Below are 23,566 nucleotides of genomic sequence, written 5' to 3'. Positions count from 1 at the left end.
CCGGCCTTTTGACAGCTTCGGCTGAAGTTGTCCTTGTGTTAATTGTCGTTATAACTTCTGTATGACCTGGCAATAAACATTTTTGTAATTGTGTCTATAATGTGATTGGCTAAACTGATTTTATTTCGGGTGCGGGTCGGGTGTCGGTTCTATTTTAAGCGGGTCGGGTCGGGTGCGGATTTTAATTAGTGCTGTTGACGGATAACGGGTCGGATGCGGTTTGAAGCACTGCGGGTACGGGCGGGTGCGGGTTTACAAAATGGTTGCGATGCAGCTTTGCCTGCAAAGTGCTGCCAGCTGGCGGGGTCGCCTACGTCTCCCATTCAGGGCCTGTAAGTTGTTGGCCGCTCTCGCTGCCAAGCCTTACAGCACCACTGGACAGGCCGCCTCTGCCCTGCATGGCCCTCCTGGAAGTCTACCAGGTCAAGTCACTCAAAGATCTGCACGAGGGTAATTCTGACCCAGGGTTGATGCATGGCTGCGGGCCAGCGACGGACCTCACCCTCTGGGCAACGAAAATCACTGTGCTGTCCCTTGGGCAAACAATGTCCACACTTCCATCTCTGGCTGAACCTGGCACTGGAAGGCGCAGCCATTGTGGTGTTGTTCTTAGGGATCCCAATTCATCAGTCACTGACGTAACGTTGAATGTGACTTACTGATAGGGAACATCTAGGTTACTAATGTAACCCCCATTTCCTGAAGGAGGGAACGGAGCTTCGCCACAATCCCTGTGTGCACCACTAAGCGACCAAGCACTGGCTTGAGTGAGTCCTGCACGCCTCCTTATATAGCCGTGGCAAGGGGAGTGGTTCAAGATGCAAATCTCACTCACCAATGTCCATTGGCTTGTTCTGTACCACTCGAAGGTGATTGGGCTCTCAGGCACGATCATAATTCGTCAGTCACTGACGAAACATCCCCATTCCCTCCTTCAGGGAACGGGGTTTACATTAGTAACCAAGACGTTTTCTGAGAGATATCTTTACTGGTTGGTGCATGCATGAATTTCATTATTCCTGTGTTTGGGCGTGTCCATGAGACGAATGGAACTGGATTTTATTATTATTATTTTTAAAATATGTATTATGCTATTATTATTATTATAAGTTTTCCACAAATTAGTTATCCAAATTTACTTTCTATCAGTTTAAAAAATGTGTCCATAATCTAAATTGTTTCTTTAGTTTGAAACAATCTGTATTGTAAAAAGCGCTAAATAAATAAATGTGACTTGACTTGACTAGTGTAGGTTTACAACCTAAACTAGGCCTTACTTTCACGACACACAACAAGATTTTAAAAAGGCAGTTTTATTCACTTTTTTTAACAGTAGCCATATCATGATCTTTATATTTCAACATTAAACTTTTAGCCTGTACAATCATTTTAAATCATTATTTACACTCCTCCTGCAGTACCTCCTAGACCCACTGGGGGGTTTTGAGTACAGGTTGAAAACTGAAGACTTGAAGAGCACTTAATATTCCTAGTACTAGTAGTATTAAACGACACCCTGTTGAGTTTGACTCATATATGAATATTTGACTCATATATGCCATACAATTATTTGCCTATACCCACAATACAGTACTCCTTACATATTCTAATTGTAAATGTTAAACTTATTTTAAGCTTACAATTAAAAGGGTTGTAAGTTTTTGCTAATATTTTAATTTCAAAACAATCCTTATTCATTAAGCTCCCTTTCACCTGTTACTAGATGTGATCAAGAGACAGTTTGATATTACTTGGGTATCACTTGCATCACTGGATACAATAAACAAAAGCAGGCTGTGATGAACACTGAAGCCCCAAAATAAATGCACTCTATTAGCATCACTCATATTTAGCACAAAAGCTTTGCAAGATTGTAGTCATCTGTTGTTACTCGGTTCATCGCATTCTAAAGCTCTTTTTTAAAATTAAAATCATCTGTTTGGAGCCTCAATAATAATAGTATTTTGGGTTTACTCAATATTCATCACAACAGCTTTCATAAATGTTATCATCAGATTTGTCTACTACACTTTTATTCTCTGTTATATTCATGTTGACATAGTCTTCTTCAGAGTCATCCGTGTCCACATTGACATGGTCCTCTTCAGAATGATAAGAGTCTATATTAATATAGTCCTGATCAGAATCATCATGATCCATGTTTTCATCAAGTTGAACATTTTCATAATCAGCCTCATCATCATCTTCATTTTTGTTGCCATGGGATCCACCTGCATACATATTAGCTGGACCTAGAGACATTGCAGAGATGAAGGGACATAATTATTAAATGAATTGATAAAAAAGACATCTAATAGTTTTTATGAAATTGTACGCTACCTTTTTTAAAAGAGCACTTAAAATGAGTTTCCTTTTTCCTTTGCTTTTTTCTTCTCTTGACCAGGAGGATGATTGCGAGGACAGACAGTAAGAGCAGCACAGCTGACACCGCAGCACCAATGACAGGAAGCAGGGAGGCTGAGACAGACACGGTTTAGTGTTAAACTTTAGTACCAGCAGTCCAGACTGTTTTTAGGCTCTTACACATTAATACCTTTGATAGTGATGACCAGCAGTTCAGAGGCAGACGAACGGAAGGTGCGTGAGGACAAACTGACTTCATAAACACAGCTGTAGTTTCCTTCATGGGAATAATCTGCCTCAGGAAATGAGAAGGAGGCAGAGAGACTGACAGCTGACTGACTCCTGGTCATATTTGATTCCCTAAACAGGTAGAAGGAGCCTCCAGGATGCTGAGATTCAGTGGAACAGATGATAGTGAAACTGTGGCCCCAGGTGATCACTGGCCCCTGAGGCCCCACATCAAACTGCCCATCAGGAGCAATGCGGGGCAAGCTGGGCTGCTGCAAGTGCACTAGGAAACAAAAATATTGTATTTATATAGTTACAGAGGGAGGCTGAGACAGACACACAGTTTTGAGTTAAACTTTCAGTACCAGCAGTCCAGATTGTTTTTAGGCTCTTACACATTAATACCTTTGATAGTGATAACCAGCAGTTCAGAGGCAGACGAACGGAAGGTGCGTGAGGACAAACTGACTTCATGAACACAGCTGTAGTTTCCTTCATGAGAATAATCTGCCTCAGGAAATGAGAAGGAGGCAGAGAGACTGACAGCTGACTGGCTCCTGGTTATATTTGATTCCCTAAACAGGTAGAAGGAGCCTCCAGGATGCTGAGATTCAGTGGAACAGATGATAGTGAAACTGTGGCCCCAGGTGATCACTGGCCCCTGAGGCCCCACGTCAAACTGCCCATCAGGAGCAATGCGGGGCAAGCTGGGCTGCTGCAAGTGCACTAGAAAACAAAAAGAATACAGTTAAATGGTTACAGAGCCTCAAGCATTAAATTCAAATGGATTTAATTTTTTTTTTAAATGGCTTCAATAATTGAATTCAATCTTGTCGGGATCAAAATGTAATTCACACACATTTTACAAATAAGCAGAATAAAGTAAAAAAATAAAAATAAATAGACATCAAAACAGAATTAATTCACTTTCATGCAGCTAATGCATTTATACAGTATACAGTAATAGGCAATGAGACAAGATTAAACACTCACCTACAGTGATTTGAACAGTGTTACTCCAAGGCGACTTTATAATGGTGTTTTGGTAGGAGTAATTACAGCTGTAGATACCATGATGTGAGACGCTTACATTAACAAGGTTGAAAGTTGCACTAGAGACATGTTTCTCAGAGGACACAGATGATCCATTTCTGAAGAGGCGGAATTCAGCATTAGCATTGCATCTTGATTTAGGTGTTGTGCATCTGAACTGAATGTTTTCTCCAGGAGAAACAACTGCATGTGTGGAGATCAGGGAAAGAGTGGGCTTCTCCAGGTCACCTGCAAAAGAAATATACATCCATTTAAAATTACTTGTTAAGATGTGATAAAAATCGTGAAATACATGAAGCTTAATGTAATTTCTATTGCTCATTTCTCTCATAACAATAAGTTAAGATGCAAAAGATTTGACTTACCTCTTAAACAAACAACACCAGCATCTTCACCATGATTACAGTTGTTAACTCCTAGTCCTCTGTGTGAACATTGTATGAGGTTTCCTTCACCTCCCGAACATCCAACATCATCCAGCCAGATCGATCCTTGGCCTTGACCAAAGGTGGCACTTTGAGGTGCGCTGATGGCTGAGCCACACTGTAACTGTCTGCACACCACAGCAGCATCATTCATGTCCCAGTCATCATCACACACGGTTCCCCACTGGCCCTTATTCTGCATCTCCACTCTTCCACAGCATGAATCAGACCCACTGACCAATCTTATGTCTGGTAGCTTGTCTTAAAAATATACGAACAATGTGATTAAAAACTATGTTGTAAGTATTTGTATACTGTATGCGTTTCACATTGTTTTGAGTCAAGCACCAAACGTGCATAGCCTTTCTCTCATTTTTTTTATACAATTATCATTTGGGGCCAAACACTATAAGCTTATGTTGTTTTTAATCTCTTTAGTACTTTTTTTCATCTGAAGCAAAACAGCAAATATACAATGCCATTTTAGATCTGGGTAAAACATATATACTTTTACCCAGTAAGCAGACGACACCTGCATCTTCTTGATGACCGCAGTCATGTTTTCCAAAGCCATTGTGTGAGCACTGTGTGAGGGATGATTCACTTCCTGAACATTTCACTTCATCCAACCAGATCGGATCACTTCCCTGGCCAAAATAAGCGTCGGAGTGTGCACTAACAGCTCCTCCACATCCCAACTGTCTGCACACCACAGCAGCATCTTTAATGCCCCAGGAATCATCGCACACTGTTCCCCACCGGCCATCATGAAGGATCTCAACTCTCCCAGAGCAGTCATTATTACCATTCACAAGCCTGATACTAAATCCACCTAAAAAATAAAACAACTATATTATGAATCAATTCACATCTTACAACATGCTAAACTTGCAAACTAGCAAAAACCGTCAGTCATCCAATGTAACTAGAATAAGATCTGAGTTTTAAAAGAGTGACTAACAGTTTGTTACTTACCAGTTCTAGAAGTTAGAGCACTGGCTGTTGAGATGAAAAACAGTGATATTTAAAAACACTGTACTTACAATTAGATATTATAATTTACTTTACTGTCACCATCACTAAGTTTCCGACAATACTTTCAGTCTTTGAATGACTTCGAAATTTCAAATTAAAATAGTTTACAAGAGCATGATTATAAACACAACAAGACTGTGAAAGTAAACTAATGACATGAAGTTTTTCTGATTGTCTGATGACACTTAGTGTACCAAACAACCTATGTAGTCCCATTTAGCCACTTCTTAGCAACTGATTTTTCCCCAAAAAAAAACAAAAAAAAACAAACAAAAAAACCCAAGAGGGTATTACTGATGTATTTATGTCATACAGTACAACGTGAAAATATTTTTTTATTGTTTTAACCACAGGCCTTATTTCAGGCATATTCAAAAAATCTATTGATTTCAGAACGATCGATGGAACCGAAAGAGCTAAAACTCAATTTCCGAAATTTGGCCTACAAAAATACATCATCCTTTCAATAGATACTGTATGTATATGTAGATTCTATATTCGACTACTCCAGATATGTCGATGCATCCACCATCTTGGAACTGTCAAGATTTAATTTAATTTGCTGTAGTCATCTCACAGTAAAAACCAATGAGTTTTCTCTAAGTATTGCGCAGCCTCTGGTTGTAAAACCACAGATATTTAAATTCCCGAAGAAATGGGATAACCTTTCACAGGTGAGAATGTGTTGCTTTGTTTACAGTAGGAGTAGGCTATATGTGTATTAACTCAATATTACAGGTTTTTAAACTTCTATAGCGGTGAATGGGAGATGACAGCAAATTGTTACTGCATAATTTTTGAATTTGCATTTGCTCTAAAAGCAAAAGCAAAAAAAAAAATCTGCGATAACATTCCCACGACTCTCAAAAAGAGTGAAAAATATAGAGATTGATTACAGCAGTCATAAGAGAGAGAGAGAGAGATGTCTCATTTCCCGTCACTCCCTCAGCTGTTGTATTAGAAACAGCCTCTCTGCAGCATTAATTGATTTTTCGTCATTAAGGATACGTTTAGGCTACACGACAATTGATGTACTTAAAAATAGAAATGTTTTTCCTTTCCATTTTTTAAGTTTAGCATACAGATGACATTTCGTGGTAACGAATGAACGACGACAAAAACGATTCATGGATCCAGGAAAATGACCAAAAACAAAACAGCAGCAACAACAACAAAGCAAACACTGAATGCCAGGCCAGTGGTTGGCAAGGTCAGAATTATTAGTTGGCAATGTTAGAATTAGGCGTATGTAAATAATTATGTCTCCGCTGGTCATAGTCGTGCAGTAGGCTAAATCTACACTTTGCTGGAAAAGCATTAATAAACTGGCATAATAAACCGCATAATAAAAATGCGCAACGCATATGCACTGCAAACGAAGCATAGGCTATGTGTGAAACGGGCGTAACTCCACAATTCAGTACTTCACAGTCTTTGTTATGTGTTTTAGCAATAGGGTAGACTGAGTACAGTTGAGACACTTTTTGCGTTTAGATTTTTCACACAAAAATAGATACTGAAAAGAAGTGAATTTCCACATGACATTTCATTAGCTTGTAGACTAAGATATTATCAATCAATAATACCCACAAGTAATTAGTTAATAAAAATAAGGTGCTTTTTGTCTCAACTGTACCCATATGTGGTATAGTTTTTAATTTTTAATGATGTAAAGGTAACTAACCATTCATTGAAAATAAGAAAAATAAAGAAAATAACAGTTGGGCAACATTTTTGTTTATTCATCCATTTATATTCATTAATTTTATTAAAATTTGCACTGGTTAAAATGTATAAAGCAGGAACAAGATATGAAACAATATTAATTAATAATACACAATTTAAATATCACAAATATCATTTGCGTCCTAGGCTGGCTAATTACGACGTTTAACCTGTTATCATAACACTGAACAACTAAACAGTGTGTTTACTAATAGAACTCTATTGGGGCTAGGCTACAGTTGATACACGTGTGTCTCAAATATCCTCCGCTGGCCACCTCGCACATTTCTCTAGATTTTGCAATTACCTTGCATGACACAATACCATGAACTATGTGAGTTTTTATATAACGTTTGTGGTGATACCAGTTACGTTTAAGAGTCACGTAAGGATAATAAGCTATTCATTGTGGAGAGTACATGGTGAAGTGAACGTCATACCTTAGAATAAAAACTTTTCCCGATTTCTTCGGATCGGAGATGCGTCGATTGTTCAAATTTCCCACGATCAAAGAGGACACTAATACGCATATGCACAGCAAAAAACACAACTTGTGCTTGCTGCGAACGCAAGTTATTTAAGGTGTCTCAACTGTACACAGTCTACCCTACATTTCTAACATTTCTAATGAGTTTAGATTTTTTTTTGATATTTTTTTTTAATTGCCTTTACAGGGACTTTAAGGGCTGTCTCTATCGCAAAATCCTACCAGTGCACTGAAACATTTGCTCCCTCAAAGGTCCCATAATGCACTGTGAAAACCAGGAAGTATATGCTCAGTGCTCATGTTCTCTTAACAGAAGTTCTGAAGCACGAAATGTGAGTCAACTCACACGTGATAGATGTTTTTTTTTTGTTTTGTTTTTTTTACAATACAAACATTTAAATACAATTATATTTCAGCATAATACATGGCTAGACGTGTAATAAACAATTTAGCAATATAGCCGAATTTATTTACGGCTGAAACGTTGCACGGATGTAACAGGAAAAATATTTAGGCCTATCATATTTAAACATTAAAAATTATGTCAGAAAGATATCAGCTCTGCTGTTGTCCATAAATACCAGTATAGTGATGTTGCACAATGAGGACGGAGGCTGCTGAAACTCCTTTCTGACTCTGCTGATGACAGAGGCACAACTAGGAGAATAGAATAGAATGAGGCATTTATATAGCGCTTTCATATGTACTACTGTACACCCAAAGCGCTTTACAATCATATCAGGGGATCTCTCCTCAACCACCACCAGTGTGCAGCATCCACTTGGATGATGCGACGGCAGCCACAGTACAACGGCGCCAGTGCGCTCACCACACACCAGCTATAGGTGGAGAGAGGAGAGAGAGTGATGGAGCCAATTCAATGTAAGGGGATTGGTAAGGGCCAATGGGTGGAATGTGGCCAGGACACCGGGGTTACACCCCTACTCTTTACGAGAAATGCCATGGGATTTTTAATGACCACAGAGTCAGGACCTCGGTTTTACGTCTCATCCGAAGGACGGAGGAGTCGGGCAACGGGCAACTGTTTCGACTTGGTCAAAGAGACCACGAACATCTGGGGTCATCCCTTGAACAACAGCCACAACAATTTCAGTACTAGACTGGAAGCTGTATGCCTAACTTACTTCATTCTGAACAATGCAAGCTGAACTAATAAGCATTAGTCTAAAAGATGAAATATAATACCGAAATTCTTGATGTCAACAAAACATTAACAGAATATCTTCCCAAACACATATCAAGCTTATTTAAAAACCTCGAAAGCATAAACACTAATTCAAAGTACCTGGAAAAGGGAGATGTAAATAACCATAACCATAAGTTCCCGCCTCCTCAGCACGAGCTGACCGATAAATCTAACACACCAAGAGAGGCGGGACTTAAGGCAGAACAGCCAATCATCAGCCGGTCACACTCAAAGCCGGTGTCATGTTTGAGAGGGATGGGGAAAACTGCGGAAAAACTGCAGAAAAAATGCGGGTGTTGAACCCTCTCACCGGGAAAAGTGTGGGTGTTAAAACACCCACGTCCCCCATGGGTGCGACGCCCCTGTAAGTGAGCCCAGAGTCCTTACTACTGTCCTTCGCTTAGCAGTGCCCGAATTCAAGAACACGATACACTGATTCACAACGTAGAAAGCTTGGGAGCTGACTGAAACACACCTAGATGAATTTGTTAGAATGCCGTCTATGTCTATTGACATACCTTTGTAAACCTGGCAGGGCTGTGTCCCAAAAGCTTCTTAAGCCCAAGTAGAAGAAAAAAAAAGAGAGAAAGAAATAAAAAAATTAAGCTTAAGCCTATGCTTTTGGGAAACGCAGCCATGGGAAGCAATGTTGTAAAATATGGAAGCTTATGGGTAGCAATATTCAATTTGACCGTGGCCACCCTTGGTCTAAGCTTGGCCACCCCTTTGGCCACCCCTCTCACAACTGCTGTTTCTGTCTCTTTTTTTTTTTTTTTTTTGACAAAAATTACGTTTTTTCAAACGCTGAACCGTCTCTTTAAGACCACAAAAAACATGAGACTTTTCAGACGCACATTCCAACTTCACCTCAGCGCCAGGCGAAAAGTCAAACGAGTGCGGAAATGTGCAAGTGCCGAATGAGCTTCAGCAGAACATCAGACAGTGATATGCACATAGTAAATATAGAGTCAACCCTAACCCTTTCTCAACTGGTGGGTTGCAAGACCGTTTTGAGTAGGCCTAAGTCGAATAGTGTGCAGTCAACAACAAACGTAATTCTCCTTTTTTCTGATGCTACTTTTATTTTAGAAGATGTGTGTGAAAGCTTGTGACACTTATGTCAGATGCTGAGAAAAGGGCGTTGTCCTTATTCAGTTGGCTATCTTCGGTAAGATGAGATGTTGTCAGGCCAAATGTCAGTAAAACTAACTAACTTTCCTGTCATACCTGTGCTTGCGTTACGCACATCACGCGCAAATGCGGCGTGCTGTAGCCGTAGTTGTCGTCAATTAACTCATGTAAGAATCAAAAAGGCGATTAAAGCTGTCAAAACTGCATGCATGTATTTGTTATATAGCCTATGCATCACATGTGTCTGGATTAAAATATTCTGCTATGTGAGATCACAATATAAGGCACAAACTGATATGTACTGTTTTAATGTCCAAATAAATGTGAGCACTGTGCATTTGTACTAGACGATAGGCATTCATTTTGCGTTAATTTGTAAAGGACAAACAAAAATGGATAATTTTTAAATCCATAAAATAACTAATTTTACATTCTGGCAACATTACATTATGAAAAACATAACATTTTACATTATGTGCTGTTGACTTCCGCCTTGTTCACATTCTTGCACATGGGGATTCAAAAGAGAACTTTTGTTTTCCTTTTTAATTTAGGTATGATAGAACTGTTGCAATTATTTATTTTGACAACTAATATAGAAAGTTAAACTTTTTTTGACAAACTCAGAATTGGTTGAAGAGTTGATTGATTATATAAAACGCATTGAAGGTTGAATAATCTTTGGACTACAGTAGTTATCTGCATGTTATCTCATCCATGAAGATGCAACAATGTAGAACAAGCTATTGGAGATTTTGAGAACCAGAACCAAGCTTACTGAGCAAGTTGACCTTTAGCTATATTGTGTGCCCTTTTATTACTATTTAATAAATTTTAATATGAGGTGGTGGGTAATAATAAAAAAATATACAATTCACTCAGTATTCCATGATTCCTAATTCACTACTATCTCAATTACAATTAAGTACAAATTAACTTTATTCAGTTGTGTAGGCACTAAAACAGTCCAATACATTATCAAATAATTTTTTATGATAAAATAATTAAGATTTCTGTGCCACCCCAGACTGGTTGCTGGCCCTTGCCTGGCCACCCCTATGAAAAAATTCTGGCTCCGCCACTGCATTTCTCTCTGCCGTTCCTGGCGAGTCCGCATCGTCAACTTCATCTTTGCAGCGACAGAGAAAACACCAGTTTATTAATAAACAATTAAATGTCTCCTTGCTAATTTAGACACATTCATAATCATTACTTTTACCGGTTCTTTGTGGCAAGCTTTATGCGTGCGGTCATAACGCTCATTATCCTGTAGGCTATATAGCCTATTTAAGTAATTAAGTTAATATAAATGGGCGATTTGTCAACGAATGGCTTAAATGAACAACTATTCGACTAGAAAATAAAATAAAAATTCTAACAAACGAGACTATTTTGGGTGAATGTGGAGCAGTTAGGGGGTCTGAGTGACCTCAGAATGACAAATAAATGTTATTTTAATATTTAAGAAACCGAAGCAGCACAAAATAAACGTTTATCGCCGCAAATTAGAACAAACATATGAGTCTATTTTGGGTTAATGTGGACTATTTTGCCGACGTTTTGCATCGGATTGGGGGCGGGGCCAACTTCACGCAGTGACTGGGGGCGGGCATGTGATCGGCTCAGAATGCATTTTCAAATTGCACATTGAATTTTGCTACATTCATTGCGGGACACTTAATGGAAATGCAATCACAAGTGTCTTAACTGTGAGTGTAAATGCAATTAAGAAAAAATAACATTTAAATTACAATTTTGCCACAGTTTTTGCTTGATCATGTTAAACATATCTAATGATTTCTGTAATACATTTTAATTTTAATTTTGCAACTTATAAAGCGTTAAATTATGTATTCAATTTACATATTAAAACTAGTGTATGAAATGGCAAATGTAAATTTTATAATGGAATTTTCATTTTCGATTTGCACCAAACGTTGCACAAATGTAGGCTATGGGAAAATAAAAATTGAAATACAGAAATGCATTGCCATTTTACATATTGCATTGTCATTTTGCATATTACATTTCAAATTGAAATTTGCTACCCATAAGCTTCCATAGTAAAAGGCCAGCGCTGTGACAGGAATGAGCGCTGGTTTTGCGGTCAGGCGTATAGATCTGTGTCACAGTTCTGTCTTCAAACTCTTCATGATCCCTTTTAGTGTAAATCCTGGTGTCTAGATGAGTATGGCTATGTAGGCTAAGTGTTGCTACAGGCACTGAGCCGTGTCGAAACATTATGACTGTAAATATCTGCATTCATGTGCGAGAGAAATATATTTCTATTAGTGCCCCTTTAGTTTATTGAACAGGTAATTTTCATGAAGCATTTAAAAGTTATTTAGAGCAGTTAAGTTGTTGGTGAATGTCTTTTCAAAATCAATCATGTCAACGCAAACATAATGATAATCAATGTTTTCAGTTTAAGGTAACTTTCTGGTATTAGCCACGAGTTTCAGATCAGTTAAAAAATAAGTGAAAAGCACAGAGAGGATGATGGAACAACTATAAAAAGATGTAATCTATTGCTAGACTTTTAAAGTTCACAATCTTTCAGTAGACTGTTTTATTAAGGATGAAATATTACATTGTGACATATACAGTAGCCTACTATACAATTATCATTTTGATCTGTAATAAAAAAAGTGCGAGAATTAAAAATTGTATTACCCAATATCAAAATGAGAAGACAAGGTCTTGGCATTGCAGTCCTTGCGTTGTTTCAAAGTGCCTATGAATAAAATAGGGTTCTTCCTGCTCACGAGAAGAGCTGATGGTGCTTTGAGAACTGAAACTAGAACCTAACATACACTGAGTTAAGTGTAACTGTGTATAACATCACTGTGTTTGTGTATGTTGGGAACTGATCTGTCCATCAGGAACTCATCTGTCGATTGTGCCCCTAAATGAGCCCCTAAAAAAAAAAAGAAAAAAAAAGAGAGAATGTTTATTTAAAGGTGCTCTAAGCGATGTCACACGTTTTTAGGCCAACACATTTTTTGTCACATATAGCAAACATCTCCTCACTATCCGTTAGTTGCCTGTCACACTGTAAAAAACGCGGTCTCTGTAGACAGCCCAGGCTCCACAAACGGCAAGAAAAACAACTGGGCTAACCCGCACCACGAAACATAACAAACTGTTCCAGCCAATAACCGACAAGCAGGATTTGGGGGGTTAGTGCGCGGCTGAGGAGGAGGGAGGGTCGAGCTAACCTCTGTTTTGTTTGACAATACTTTAAACGTCAACAAGAAGTGACGTCACCCAATATCACTTAGAGCACCTTTAAAGAAAAATGCTAACTATACAATTATGGTTTGCAAAAAGTATTTAATAAAAGGGGGCAAACAATTGTTCCCAACGTGTTTTGGAGAAAAACATTTATTTCATAATGTGATTTTCCCCCACTTTCAATTATTTTACTTCAATGAAAAGTTAGATTTTTGAAATAAAATAAAATATCAAAAGGATTAAAAATGCAGATTTATTTTTTACAGCCATATTTGATCATATTTACCAAGGGGGCAAACACTTTTTCACACCACTGTATAAATGGAATGAAGCTTATCTCCCACACAATGTGTTCCTGTTTATGTTTCTTTAAAATCTGTAACTTAAAGGGAAATGGCACTACATATGAAAACCCTTGAATGATCTCTGCAACAGAAGTGAAACGTTTAACTTAAAGCCATAAATATACTCCAATATACAGAACTTGGAAATGGAGTTGAAGTTTAGCATTGTGTGTGAACAAATTAGACTGACTTCTCAGTGTGGATTCTGAGAATATAGCTCTGTTCTCAGATAAGCAAGTTAACACACTGGTAAAGCTGTGAAGCAGAGTTGAGAAGATATGCTTTTGGACAAGGACAGAATAAACCTAAATCATCATTATGGAGAGTACAAGAAAATGTTAAGCTTTTTGTTTATATTTTATTTGAAAAAAAGTCAAGAGTCAGAGTTGACATCTTCATGCTCTCCATCATCCATATCTACAATCTCATAGTCATTATCAGGATTTTTTTACTTTGGTCTCTATATGGAGCGCATCTGCATAATTAACTGCAGGATACAAAGTACATAAAAAAAAGGAGTTTTACTATGGTGGTACAATGTTTTAGAACTGTAAAAATGAATACGCTATATCTAATCAATAAAATTGTGGCAACAGATTACAAGCAATATTATTAATTAAATTTAACAAATTAGAATTGAGTAATAATTAATCAAATTAATTCCTTAAAAGGTAACCATTTAAAATGAGTAAAATTTACAACAAATTTTTTTTTAAACAATTTTTTTTTATTTCCAACATTGAAGACACCTGATGTTAACAAGCAGAATCACTGAAGGAGAAAAAACGTAATTTTAAATCACCATTATGGTGATCGGTATTTGTTTTAGTTGGGCTATTGACCCTTAAATCATTGACTTTAGATTTTGTTTGGCTGTTGTACCTGAGTTATAACAGCCAGATGAACAATGAGAAAAGGTGATCTGATGGTGTTGGTTGTGTTTTAACATAATCATTATTTCACAATCATTTGACCTGAATCACTGAACTCATATAGAGTTAGGTTTACTTTATTAATTATAGCAGCTCTGTCCTTGTACAGCATAATATTTTTAGCCTTTTCAATGAAATCCATATGATAAAGTCAATTGAAAAAAAAAGAAAGTTTTTATGTAGGCACACACAGACATCAAGAATTCGCGTATGAATCTCAGCAATGGTGACAAACAGATCACCTCTGATCATAAGCTCATTATTTATTCATGCAGCAATGTATGATGGGAGCCATGAATGAGTTTTGATTGGTGGCACCCAGAATACACTGCAACATGCTTTATAATTGTCACCATTGTTGAGATTCACAGGCTGATTATTAATTCTGTGTGTCTAAAAACTAAATAAAAAAATAATAAAAAATATACATATACATACATTTTTGTATATAAGACACGTTTAAGAAATCTTTGGATTACATTGTAAAAGTTCAAAATATTATGCTGTGCAAGAAAAGGGCTGCTATAATTAATAAAGTAAACCTAAATTGGTAAATTAGGTTCCCAAGTAAATTGGGATCTATATGAGTTCAGAGATTCAGGTCAAATGATTTTGAAATAATGATTATGTTAAAACATAACCAACACCATCAGATCACCTTTTCTCTTTGTTCATCTGGCTGTTATAACTCAGGTACAACAGCCAAACAAAATCTGAAGTCAATGATTTAAGGTCAAGAGCCCAACTAAAACAAACAATGACCACCATAATGATGACTTACAATTACGGTTTTCTCCTTCATTGATTCTGCTTGTTAACACCAGGTGTCTTTGATGTTGGCAATAAAAAAAAATTGTTGTAAATTTTACTCATTTTAAATGGTTAACTTTTAAGGAATTAATTTAATTAATTATTACTCAATTCTAATTTGTTCAATTTAATTAATAATATTGCTTGTAATCTGTTGCCACAATTTTATTGATTAGATATAGCGTATTCATTTTTACAGTGTAGGAAGACATGATGTAAATACTTACCTTTTGAACAGAAACGTAATTATATATAAATATATAATTAGCAGTGCAGAAATATGAGCAGTATAGCTGTTACCACAGAACCAATGATAACGAAGAAGCTTCCAAAGGGGTAGTTCATCCAAAAATGAAAGTTCTGTCACCCTTTTCTCACCCTCAAGTTGTTCCTGTATGAATAAAAAGACCCGCTTCCTTCCCGTGCTAAACAAGCAGCATTTTTGTTCAGTTTAACTTTTCAACATTCTGCCCATTGATGTGAACTGTAACATGCAAGTCAGTTTGCACTAGACTTGCATTTTTTTGTGCAAAAATCATTCATTTCCAGCTTTAGTTCTTCTCTATAAAGAACACACATCTTGTTTCTTCAAATGAGTGTTAGGAATCTCCTCAAAAGCTTGTGCTCTAAATGTGTCGCTGCAGATTTGTGTTCATCTGATTGCAATTTGCAGTTTATTTTTCTCAAATTCATCGAGACACACACTTCAAGCAGTTACCTGCTGTGCTGTAGTCACATTTACCAAAGAAGTGGTGGTCTACCAATGACATCAGTGCTAAACAACATATGGACTACTATAGCAACCTTGGATGTCAGAAAAGGAGGGGTTGTTGAACAGAAATATGCAGTTTTTTGGTGAGCCAAGATAATATATGGCCAGTTTTTCCCAATTTTTTTTAATCTGCCTGCTAAGCCATCTGAACATATCCCTCTTACTTTCCTATGGCTATTGAAGGGGTGGATTGGAATAAACTGCTGCTTCAATATTTACATTTGGCAGACGCTTTTATCCAAAGCGACTTACAGTGCACTTATTACAGGGACAATCCCCTGGAGCAACGTGGAGTAAAGTGTCTTGCTCAAGGACACACTGGTGGTGACTGCTGGGATCGAACCAGCAACCTTCGATTTACCAGTTCAGTGGTTTAACCCACTAGACCACCATCTCCAATATATGTAATGAGTGATTATAATCAAGGTATTAATCAATATTTTTCAAAAATATCAAATGAGTTGAATGACGATTTTGCTTTGTTATAGAAGTAACCAGTGTGATTACTGAAATGTTCTTTTCATGTATTCTCTAATGTCTGTATTTGATATGAATGCAGTAACAGTGCTTGCTCATTTAGCCCAGCTTCCAGAAATGAAATAGGGACTTGTTTTGTGTTTGAGAAAGGCCTTCAACATGTTAAAACATATAGGGGTCATTGAAGCCAATAGTTTAAGGGACCATCTCTTTGTTAAAGCCTTACTTTCCAGTTAGACTAAAGTGTAGCTCTCCTTGAGAGAAAGAACGCATTATCTTGATGTTTTGAGAATACTCTCCTTTTTATAGCTAGAGCCTGGCCAAATCCAACCTTGAGGAAGCTGTGTGTCGGTGTGTGTGTGTTAGTCTTCTTGGTTACAGGTTAAGGAACCACTGGCGTTATTGGAGATTGACTGAGTTGTTCGAGACCGGCTGGCGCCCAGTAACCCAAATCTGCGACCAGGAAGGTCACGATGTGCCTAACTTCGGGCAGAGTGCGAATTAGCCCACCATAATTGGGGGGTACTGCTCCTTCACTTCTTCTATGACCATCATGGTCCACTACCATATCAATCCCCACCGTGATTGCCAAGTGCAACATGTGTTGTGCAACACACATACAAGGTCTAAACATGCGACAAACTGATAATCAGTAGACTACAGAATATCTCATTGTTATCATATATCCAAAATAGAACAGTTTTGATCAACTCCCAAAAGTTAGATGTTAAGTGCACTGAAACACCATTCTAATTACTAGTAAAAGTAATACCTTTACAAGAAGCCTATTGCCTATTTCAGGGTTCTTCCTGGCTCAAAATGAGGCGGAGGTGGTAAATCATAATAATGTATTTTAATAATAAGATAATTAAATGTGTATTTTTTTGTAGATCATCATATAGCCTAATGTGTTACCCACATTTTTTCGTTGGTGGAGCTTAGTATCTCTAGGGGGGTCCGGGGGCATGCCCCTCCGTAAGAAAATTTTGTACATTTTAAAGATAAATTCATTAATCTGGTGCACTTTGAGTCACCCGAATCCACTATTAAAAATAAATAATCCACCCGCAAACTGCCTATATTTAGATATCTGCATCTGATCATCACATTACAATTATTCAAATTCTTAGTGTTAAGCATGATAATATGGTAACATATCACACTGAAGTAGGGTGATTTAAAATGAACATTTATTTAAAATAAAAGTTCTTCTTTTGGCAAAATTACATTTCCTTAATAGCCTAAACAGAGGCTTTACTCCCTTCAAGCTTAAATTGTCAATGTTTCATTACATCACTGTTTGAAAACACTCAGAATAATTTTTTGTACCTTTATAAAGGGCATTTTCCCCTTATTTTATTAAATGTATGCTCCATCTTTCATTTCAAATTCTTAAATTTGATAAATATATTCAATTAAAATAATTAGACACTAGGCTGTTACCAATACAATTAAATAATTTACATTGACATATTATAACTGTATTAAATTAGATCATTTTAAATATTTTTGAATATACAAATAAGGAATGTTGAAAAGAATGATACTTTATGAAACTAGCGTTTTGTCATTCAACGTTGACACTTGCTTGAGAAGTTGAAGTCATTCTCTATCTTCGTTGCTTAGACACGGTGGTTAAAAATGGAACGGTCCACAATAGGGGTGTCTGAAATCGCATTACATTAAAATGTTCCTACAGTGAAAATAGGAGTTGACTTGTATTGTAACTGTGATTATATTTTTTCACAATATCAGAAAAATTATCTGACCCCCCCAAAACTGATTTTTTGTCCCTTTGGGGGGTACTGGGTCTTCATTGGGGGGTATAGTACCCCCCACTACCCCCTGTAATTCGAACTATGACTTCAGGGTCCAAGTGTCAGCTGCATAATCGATGGATATATGCTTCAGTCTATCTGTAAATGTGTGGAAAATTACTATGTTGATCTATTCTTAGCCAATGAGAATCATTCAACCTGAAGCATGGACGCAGCTTAGACCTCGGTGAAGGGTATAACTGCTGTGATCTGTGTAACTGTAAGCGGGGCGGCCTACGAACTCCTGTGTAAGTCTTGAAGCTGACTTCTGCTAATGAAACTGCAAACTATCTCCAGTAAAACTTTCATCATATCTGGTTCTGGGTCCTTAAGCTGTTACCCCCTAACACTATTAAGTTGTCTGCAACAATCATGCCTCAAATTTGTTTGAAAAATTGCATTCATTTTGAGTATTTATTTAAATAAAATATTAGTTTGTGTATCAATATTAGTCATAAATGTACCAAATTTAGCTATAATTTTTTAGGAAGATGCAGCACAATACACTCTTAAAAGTAAAGGGTACAAAAATGGTTTTGGCAGCGATGCCATAGAACCACCTTTCAGTGAATATTTGTAAAAAGAACTGTTTTTAAGAGTGAAGAACATTTTTCCACTATAAAGAACCTTTCCTGCATTGAAAAGGTTCCACAGATGTTAAAGGTTTTTCATGGAACCGTTAATGCCAATAAAGAACCTTTATTTTTAAGTGTAATAGTGTAATAATAATGTAATAAGAAAAAAAACTCCCGTTTTAGAGTGAGACATCTGAACACACAAACGATGTTGATGTGGTCACACCCTGAGATTGTTATTAATATTTCAAGTAACAAAAAAAATGGCCACTTTGTAATTCAGCACTAAAAAATGAAATCACAAATAAAAACCCACCATGGTCAGAAACACACACAAAACAGAAGTCTTTATTAAACATTACTCTTATCATCCAGGGACCTGACACAACAGAAACATTTTTGTGCGTTTGACTGTATAACAACTGTTAAAGCAGAACAGGGTTTGTGCTGTACGTCATGTAGATCTCTGTTTGTCATCCTTTGAGTGAGAAAAGAGGCCCGTCGCGCTCTGTAACGCAGTATGGCTCGATAGTGATGAACTTTGGGCAGCGACTAAATGCAGAATCAAATGAAACGGACAGTACCGAGCAACTGGAAGAGGCTTGTGATTTTCACAACAGGTAGATAGAAGTGAATAGACTCGAGCTCTGTGCATGTCGTGTGCATAGTTGCAGTGAAACGGTTCACACCCCACTCTCAAATGAACATGTTAAGGAGGAAATCATTTCAGCCCACAGCACTGGCCAAAAGTACACGCGACGGGTTTAGCAGAAGTGATGCAGAGGCAGAGCTGTTGTAAACTGGTACAATAATGATATGCTGACACTGATCCGCCATAACTGGATCACATGGAGAGACGCCGTTTCATTTTATTGGTCCATTTCATCGATTGTTTTTATTCAGAGACTGTTCATCCAAAATTGAGTCATTGACTCGCTCTCATGTTGTCCCAAACCTGTGAATTTCTTTGTGTAGAACTCAAAGATATTTTGAAGAATGAATCGTCTTTATTTATATGATAGTCAAATGGGGATCAAAACCACATTGGACCCCATTGACTTTCATAGTATGGAAAAACAAAACAAGTAGTAGTTTCAAACATATAAGTTTGGAACAAAATGAGGTTGAGTAAAATAAATGTTATTTTAATTTGGACGGTGTCTAAAAACCAAATAGTTTTCACTTTTGGAAATAAAAACAACTAAAACATCTTTTAGAAATGACTATGCCAATACAAGAATGTCTTATTTTAATATAGAATTTCTAAACAACTAAACTCATAATTGATACGGGGACAGATGTGAACACGCATCAGTGAATGCTAGCGGTCTCATGAATCCAGATGTCTGGCAGGGATCAGTGCGTTACAGAGGCAGAGTTGTTTGTGAGCTTTAATTAAAGTGATTGTCACACAGAGGCAGTGTTGTTGTTGACAAGTGTTCAATGATTGTTGCAGGAGAGCAGAGGCAGTGATGTTGTAAGGTACAGAGGAGGAGGATGCGGAGGTGCAAGCATCTCAGCACATGTGACGGATGATTAGAAACACAAACCTACCACTAACAGGGCTTCAAAATTGAGATGCAGAAAAAAAAGGCGTGAACTTCCGCGTGAAATGCTCAGTTACAACATTCTCAGTACTTGTGAAATGATGTGGTGGTTTTCACATGAGCTTATAGCTAAAATACATCTCGTGTTCTTTGTGAGTCTTCGTGTTTGGAAATCTCCTTTTTTATTTTATAATCTGCTAATACTGTGTAGAAGGGAGTATCTGTGTCTTTCCACAGTTGACAATTACAAAATTAAAAGTAAATTAAGAAACAATATTAAAAAGCTACAGGAAGGCATTTACCGCTCCTTTAAAACAGATCTCATACACATCTTTCAATCACAAGCTGCTTGTTTACATACTTCATTTAATTGCCAAAAACTGCCAAGTTGATCATTCTGATGAAGTCTAATATAGCTCCAAATCATCTGGACAAAATTGCATTTTAACCCCATCGTACTTCACGTCTTGAAGTACACGCATCATTTTCAGTGCTAGTGCGACGTGCCCTTGAGCATGATGTGAATCTTGGAGTGAGCGCAACAGTGGGTCGACCATAATCGTGTTCAACTCTTGAGAAAAGTGAGAGAAAAGATAATTGTTCTGCATTCCACCTAAGACAAAAAAAATTCAAATCTCATATTTCTGTCAATATAGATTTCATATATTCATATATCTTTTGTAAGAAAACAAAGAAACAGAATCAAAACAGCTGGAAAGTTCAAAATGTCCCTGACTTGTGGACATTTGACGTCCTAATGTCCTTTAGCTTGCTTTAAGGGATTGAAGTTTATAAAATAACGTCACAGGCCGAGAGAGCGCATCCCTCAGACGAGTCCTTCACAGTCTGTGTGATGGGAGCAGAGCCGGGAAGACACAGTAAAGAGCTGCTTCTGCACACACAGGGCATTTGTTCTGCTGTCTTCTTGAACCACCGCCACATAAAAAAGCTCGTCACTGAATCACGGGTGGGTTTAAATGACGGTGTGAGTTTTGATCAGGCTCGGCCTGTGTGTAACTCGATTGGTCTTCAGCTAATAAAAGCCAGCCAGATTTACTGTTCAATTCGGGTCCGGTCACCCCGGATCAAAGTCTACCGGAATTCTGGTCTCTGGCGCTGGTCTGCTGCGGCTTATTTCTGGTTCCGTACGGAGCCCTGTCTGGAGGTGAGAGTCAGGGGGAGTGAGCCGAGGGGCTGCTGTGTGCCGAGCTGGGAGACAGACTGGGGCTGCAGCTTCCTGGAGGTGCTCCTCCTCCTCCTCCTCTCGCCCCACTGCCTCCTTCCAGGCCCTCCGAATTCTCCAGCATCTCCTGAATGAGTGGAGGCATGGAGCCGGGGATCTCCATTTTCAGCGTTATTACCCGTTCCGCTCCTGATTGAGAAAGAAGACGTAAGATTGGATTCTTGTTGATCACGCTTGATCTTCAAAGAGTGACAGTGAATCTAACCTTTAGCGCTGATGCTCCTGAGGTCTGTGATCTTCTTCAGCATCTTGGGGAACATGTGTGGTTTGTGAGGTCTCCTCTTTCTCACGTAGATCTTTAGGGCCTCCAGCAGTGGCTCCTGCAGCACATCTACCTTATCCGACTGTTCCAGATCCTGCCGATCTGAGCGCAAGTGCACGTCAGTTTTAAACAGCTAACCAAGAATCACACAAGCAGGAAATATAAAAATGTTTTTGTAGACACCAATATTAAAAAATCTAAATAAACTAATTTGAGGAGATGGCACAGAAAAAACTATTTCATGAGTTTTAGAGACTCAATGTTGAAATTATATTATTCAAACAGTCATGTCTAAATGAAAAAAAAAATATTTGTATTAGATAATTACAGCTGCTAACTAATAAAATGGCAGATAAATCTATAAAACAAACTTAAAATAAAAAAAGGTTAATACACAGTCCAATATTAAATAAAAACAACAACGAAAAAAGCCAATATTGGCCGACAACAGTTATGGGGGTAATTAATATTTTTTATTATATATATATATTATATATAATAAATAGAAATTGCAGATAAATCTAGAATAACCAAAATGTAATTTTTTGTAAATAAAGAGTCCAATATTAGATCAAAACAGTTATGAGGCAAATATACTGTGCATCCATAGCTGTAAGTTCCTCTTATTTACTGTAGTTTCATTTTTTAGGCTTTACGCTTTGTATACAAGTAAAGCAGAAACACCAGAGAATGGCTAAATACAACCACAATACACAATAAAAATACAGCTAATAAGCAAAAGTACATTTTATGTGATTACTGACTGCATGGAAAACTCAAGACAACATTCACAAACCAAAATATGTTAAAAAGTGTATCTAATCTGGTTGAAAAATATCTGCAGTACCTCCACACAGCAGACAGATGGCACTGAGAAGCCCAGTCTCTGCATCATCCATCTCCAGAGGCAGGAGCTGGTTGGCGAAAGCGAATACCAGATCTGTCAGTGGACCGAAGCCGGCGTTGTGCATCTGCGTGCGATTCAGTGTCAGACCATCTGAAAACGGCATGGTGTCCTGATCCGGTGTGTAGCGTGTACATATTCGCAGAATCTGAGGAAGCAATTCAAGACACACAGATGAGCGCTCAACCTACACACCACTGCAAATGTGCAGAACTATTCAAGCACTTTACATAAGGTGTGTGAGATCTGGACACAAAAACACATGTGAAAGTTTGCCGTGCACTCACCAGGATGTCAAGACAGGCGGCCTTTAAGAGAGTGATCTGATCTGCGATAGTGAGCGTGGTGAAGCCGGGAAGCTGCTTGGCGAACTCGACGGTTTTAATGATGCATTTGGTAGACAGTTCGCTGAACTTGTCCCACAGGTCAACGTCCAGAGCGACCCTCTGGTCTGAACTGTTGTTCTGTTCAAGAACAAGACAGAGACCATGTTTGGTTGGTTTAATAACTGAGATCGTGATTTGGTTGGGGACGTCACCATTAAGAGCTGCTCTGCCTCAGACTTACCGTGGTGTATTTGCCAAGCTGACAGAGGGAGGGGAAGGTTTCCTGATGGGCCTTCCTCACCCGCTCGATCATCTGCTCTGTATCAGGACTTAACACGTAACTCTCTGAACACTCCTACTATGGCAAGCCGTTTTAACTTTTATTTATTTCCAGGATATGAATCCTTGATATCAACAATTCAATTTTCACTAGTTAAAATGATAATTCTTGATATCAACAATTGAATTTCTACTAGTAAAAACTATAATTCTTGATATTAACAATTTATATCCTGGGAATGGCAATAGGCAAGCCGTTTTGACTTTTAATCATTCGCAGGATATGAATCCTTGATATCAACAACAAAATTTTCACTAGTTAAAATGATAGTTATTGATATCATGAATTAGATTTCTACTAGTAACAATGGCAATTTTTGATATCAGAA

At 37.8% G+C, this 23,566-nt stretch overlaps 2 protein-coding genes across 2 annotated transcripts in view; both read right to left on the bottom strand.

Annotated features, from left to right (window-relative positions):
• The window catches only part of LOC309475617 (uncharacterized protein), a 131,388-nt gene that overhangs the window by 25,330 nt on the left and 82,492 nt on the right, over window positions 1-23,566 (bottom strand). The window contains exons 9-10 of the mRNA XM_082138470.1: window positions 2,998-3,318; window positions 2,555-2,875 (exon numbers count right to left, since the gene is read on the bottom strand). Coding sequence (XP_081994596.1) covers window positions 2,555-2,875; window positions 2,998-3,318 — 642 coding nt within the window. The remainder of the gene's footprint in view (window positions 1-2,554; window positions 2,876-2,997; window positions 3,319-23,566) is intronic.
• LOC309476084 (retinoic acid receptor alpha-B-like) lies at window positions 18,945-23,249 on the bottom strand. Its single transcript, XM_082139245.1, has 5 exons — window positions 23,140-23,249; window positions 22,860-23,036; window positions 22,516-22,720; window positions 21,612-21,770; window positions 18,945-21,535 (listed from the first exon to the last, which is right to left on the bottom strand). The coding sequence occupies exons 1-5, from the start codon at window positions 23,209-23,211 to the stop codon at window positions 21,336-21,338; spliced, it is 813 nt and encodes a 270-aa protein (XP_081995371.1). The 5' UTR covers window positions 23,212-23,249; the 3' UTR covers window positions 18,945-21,335.

The sequence above is a fragment of the Leuciscus leuciscus genome (assembly GCF_965113295.1).
Source record: "Leuciscus leuciscus genome assembly, chromosome: 1".
NCBI classification, from domain to species: Eukaryota; Metazoa; Chordata; class Actinopteri; order Cypriniformes; family Leuciscidae; genus Leuciscus; species Leuciscus leuciscus.
Note: the sequence above shows the minus strand (reverse complement) of the source record. Positions and strands in the feature narration are given on the sequence as shown.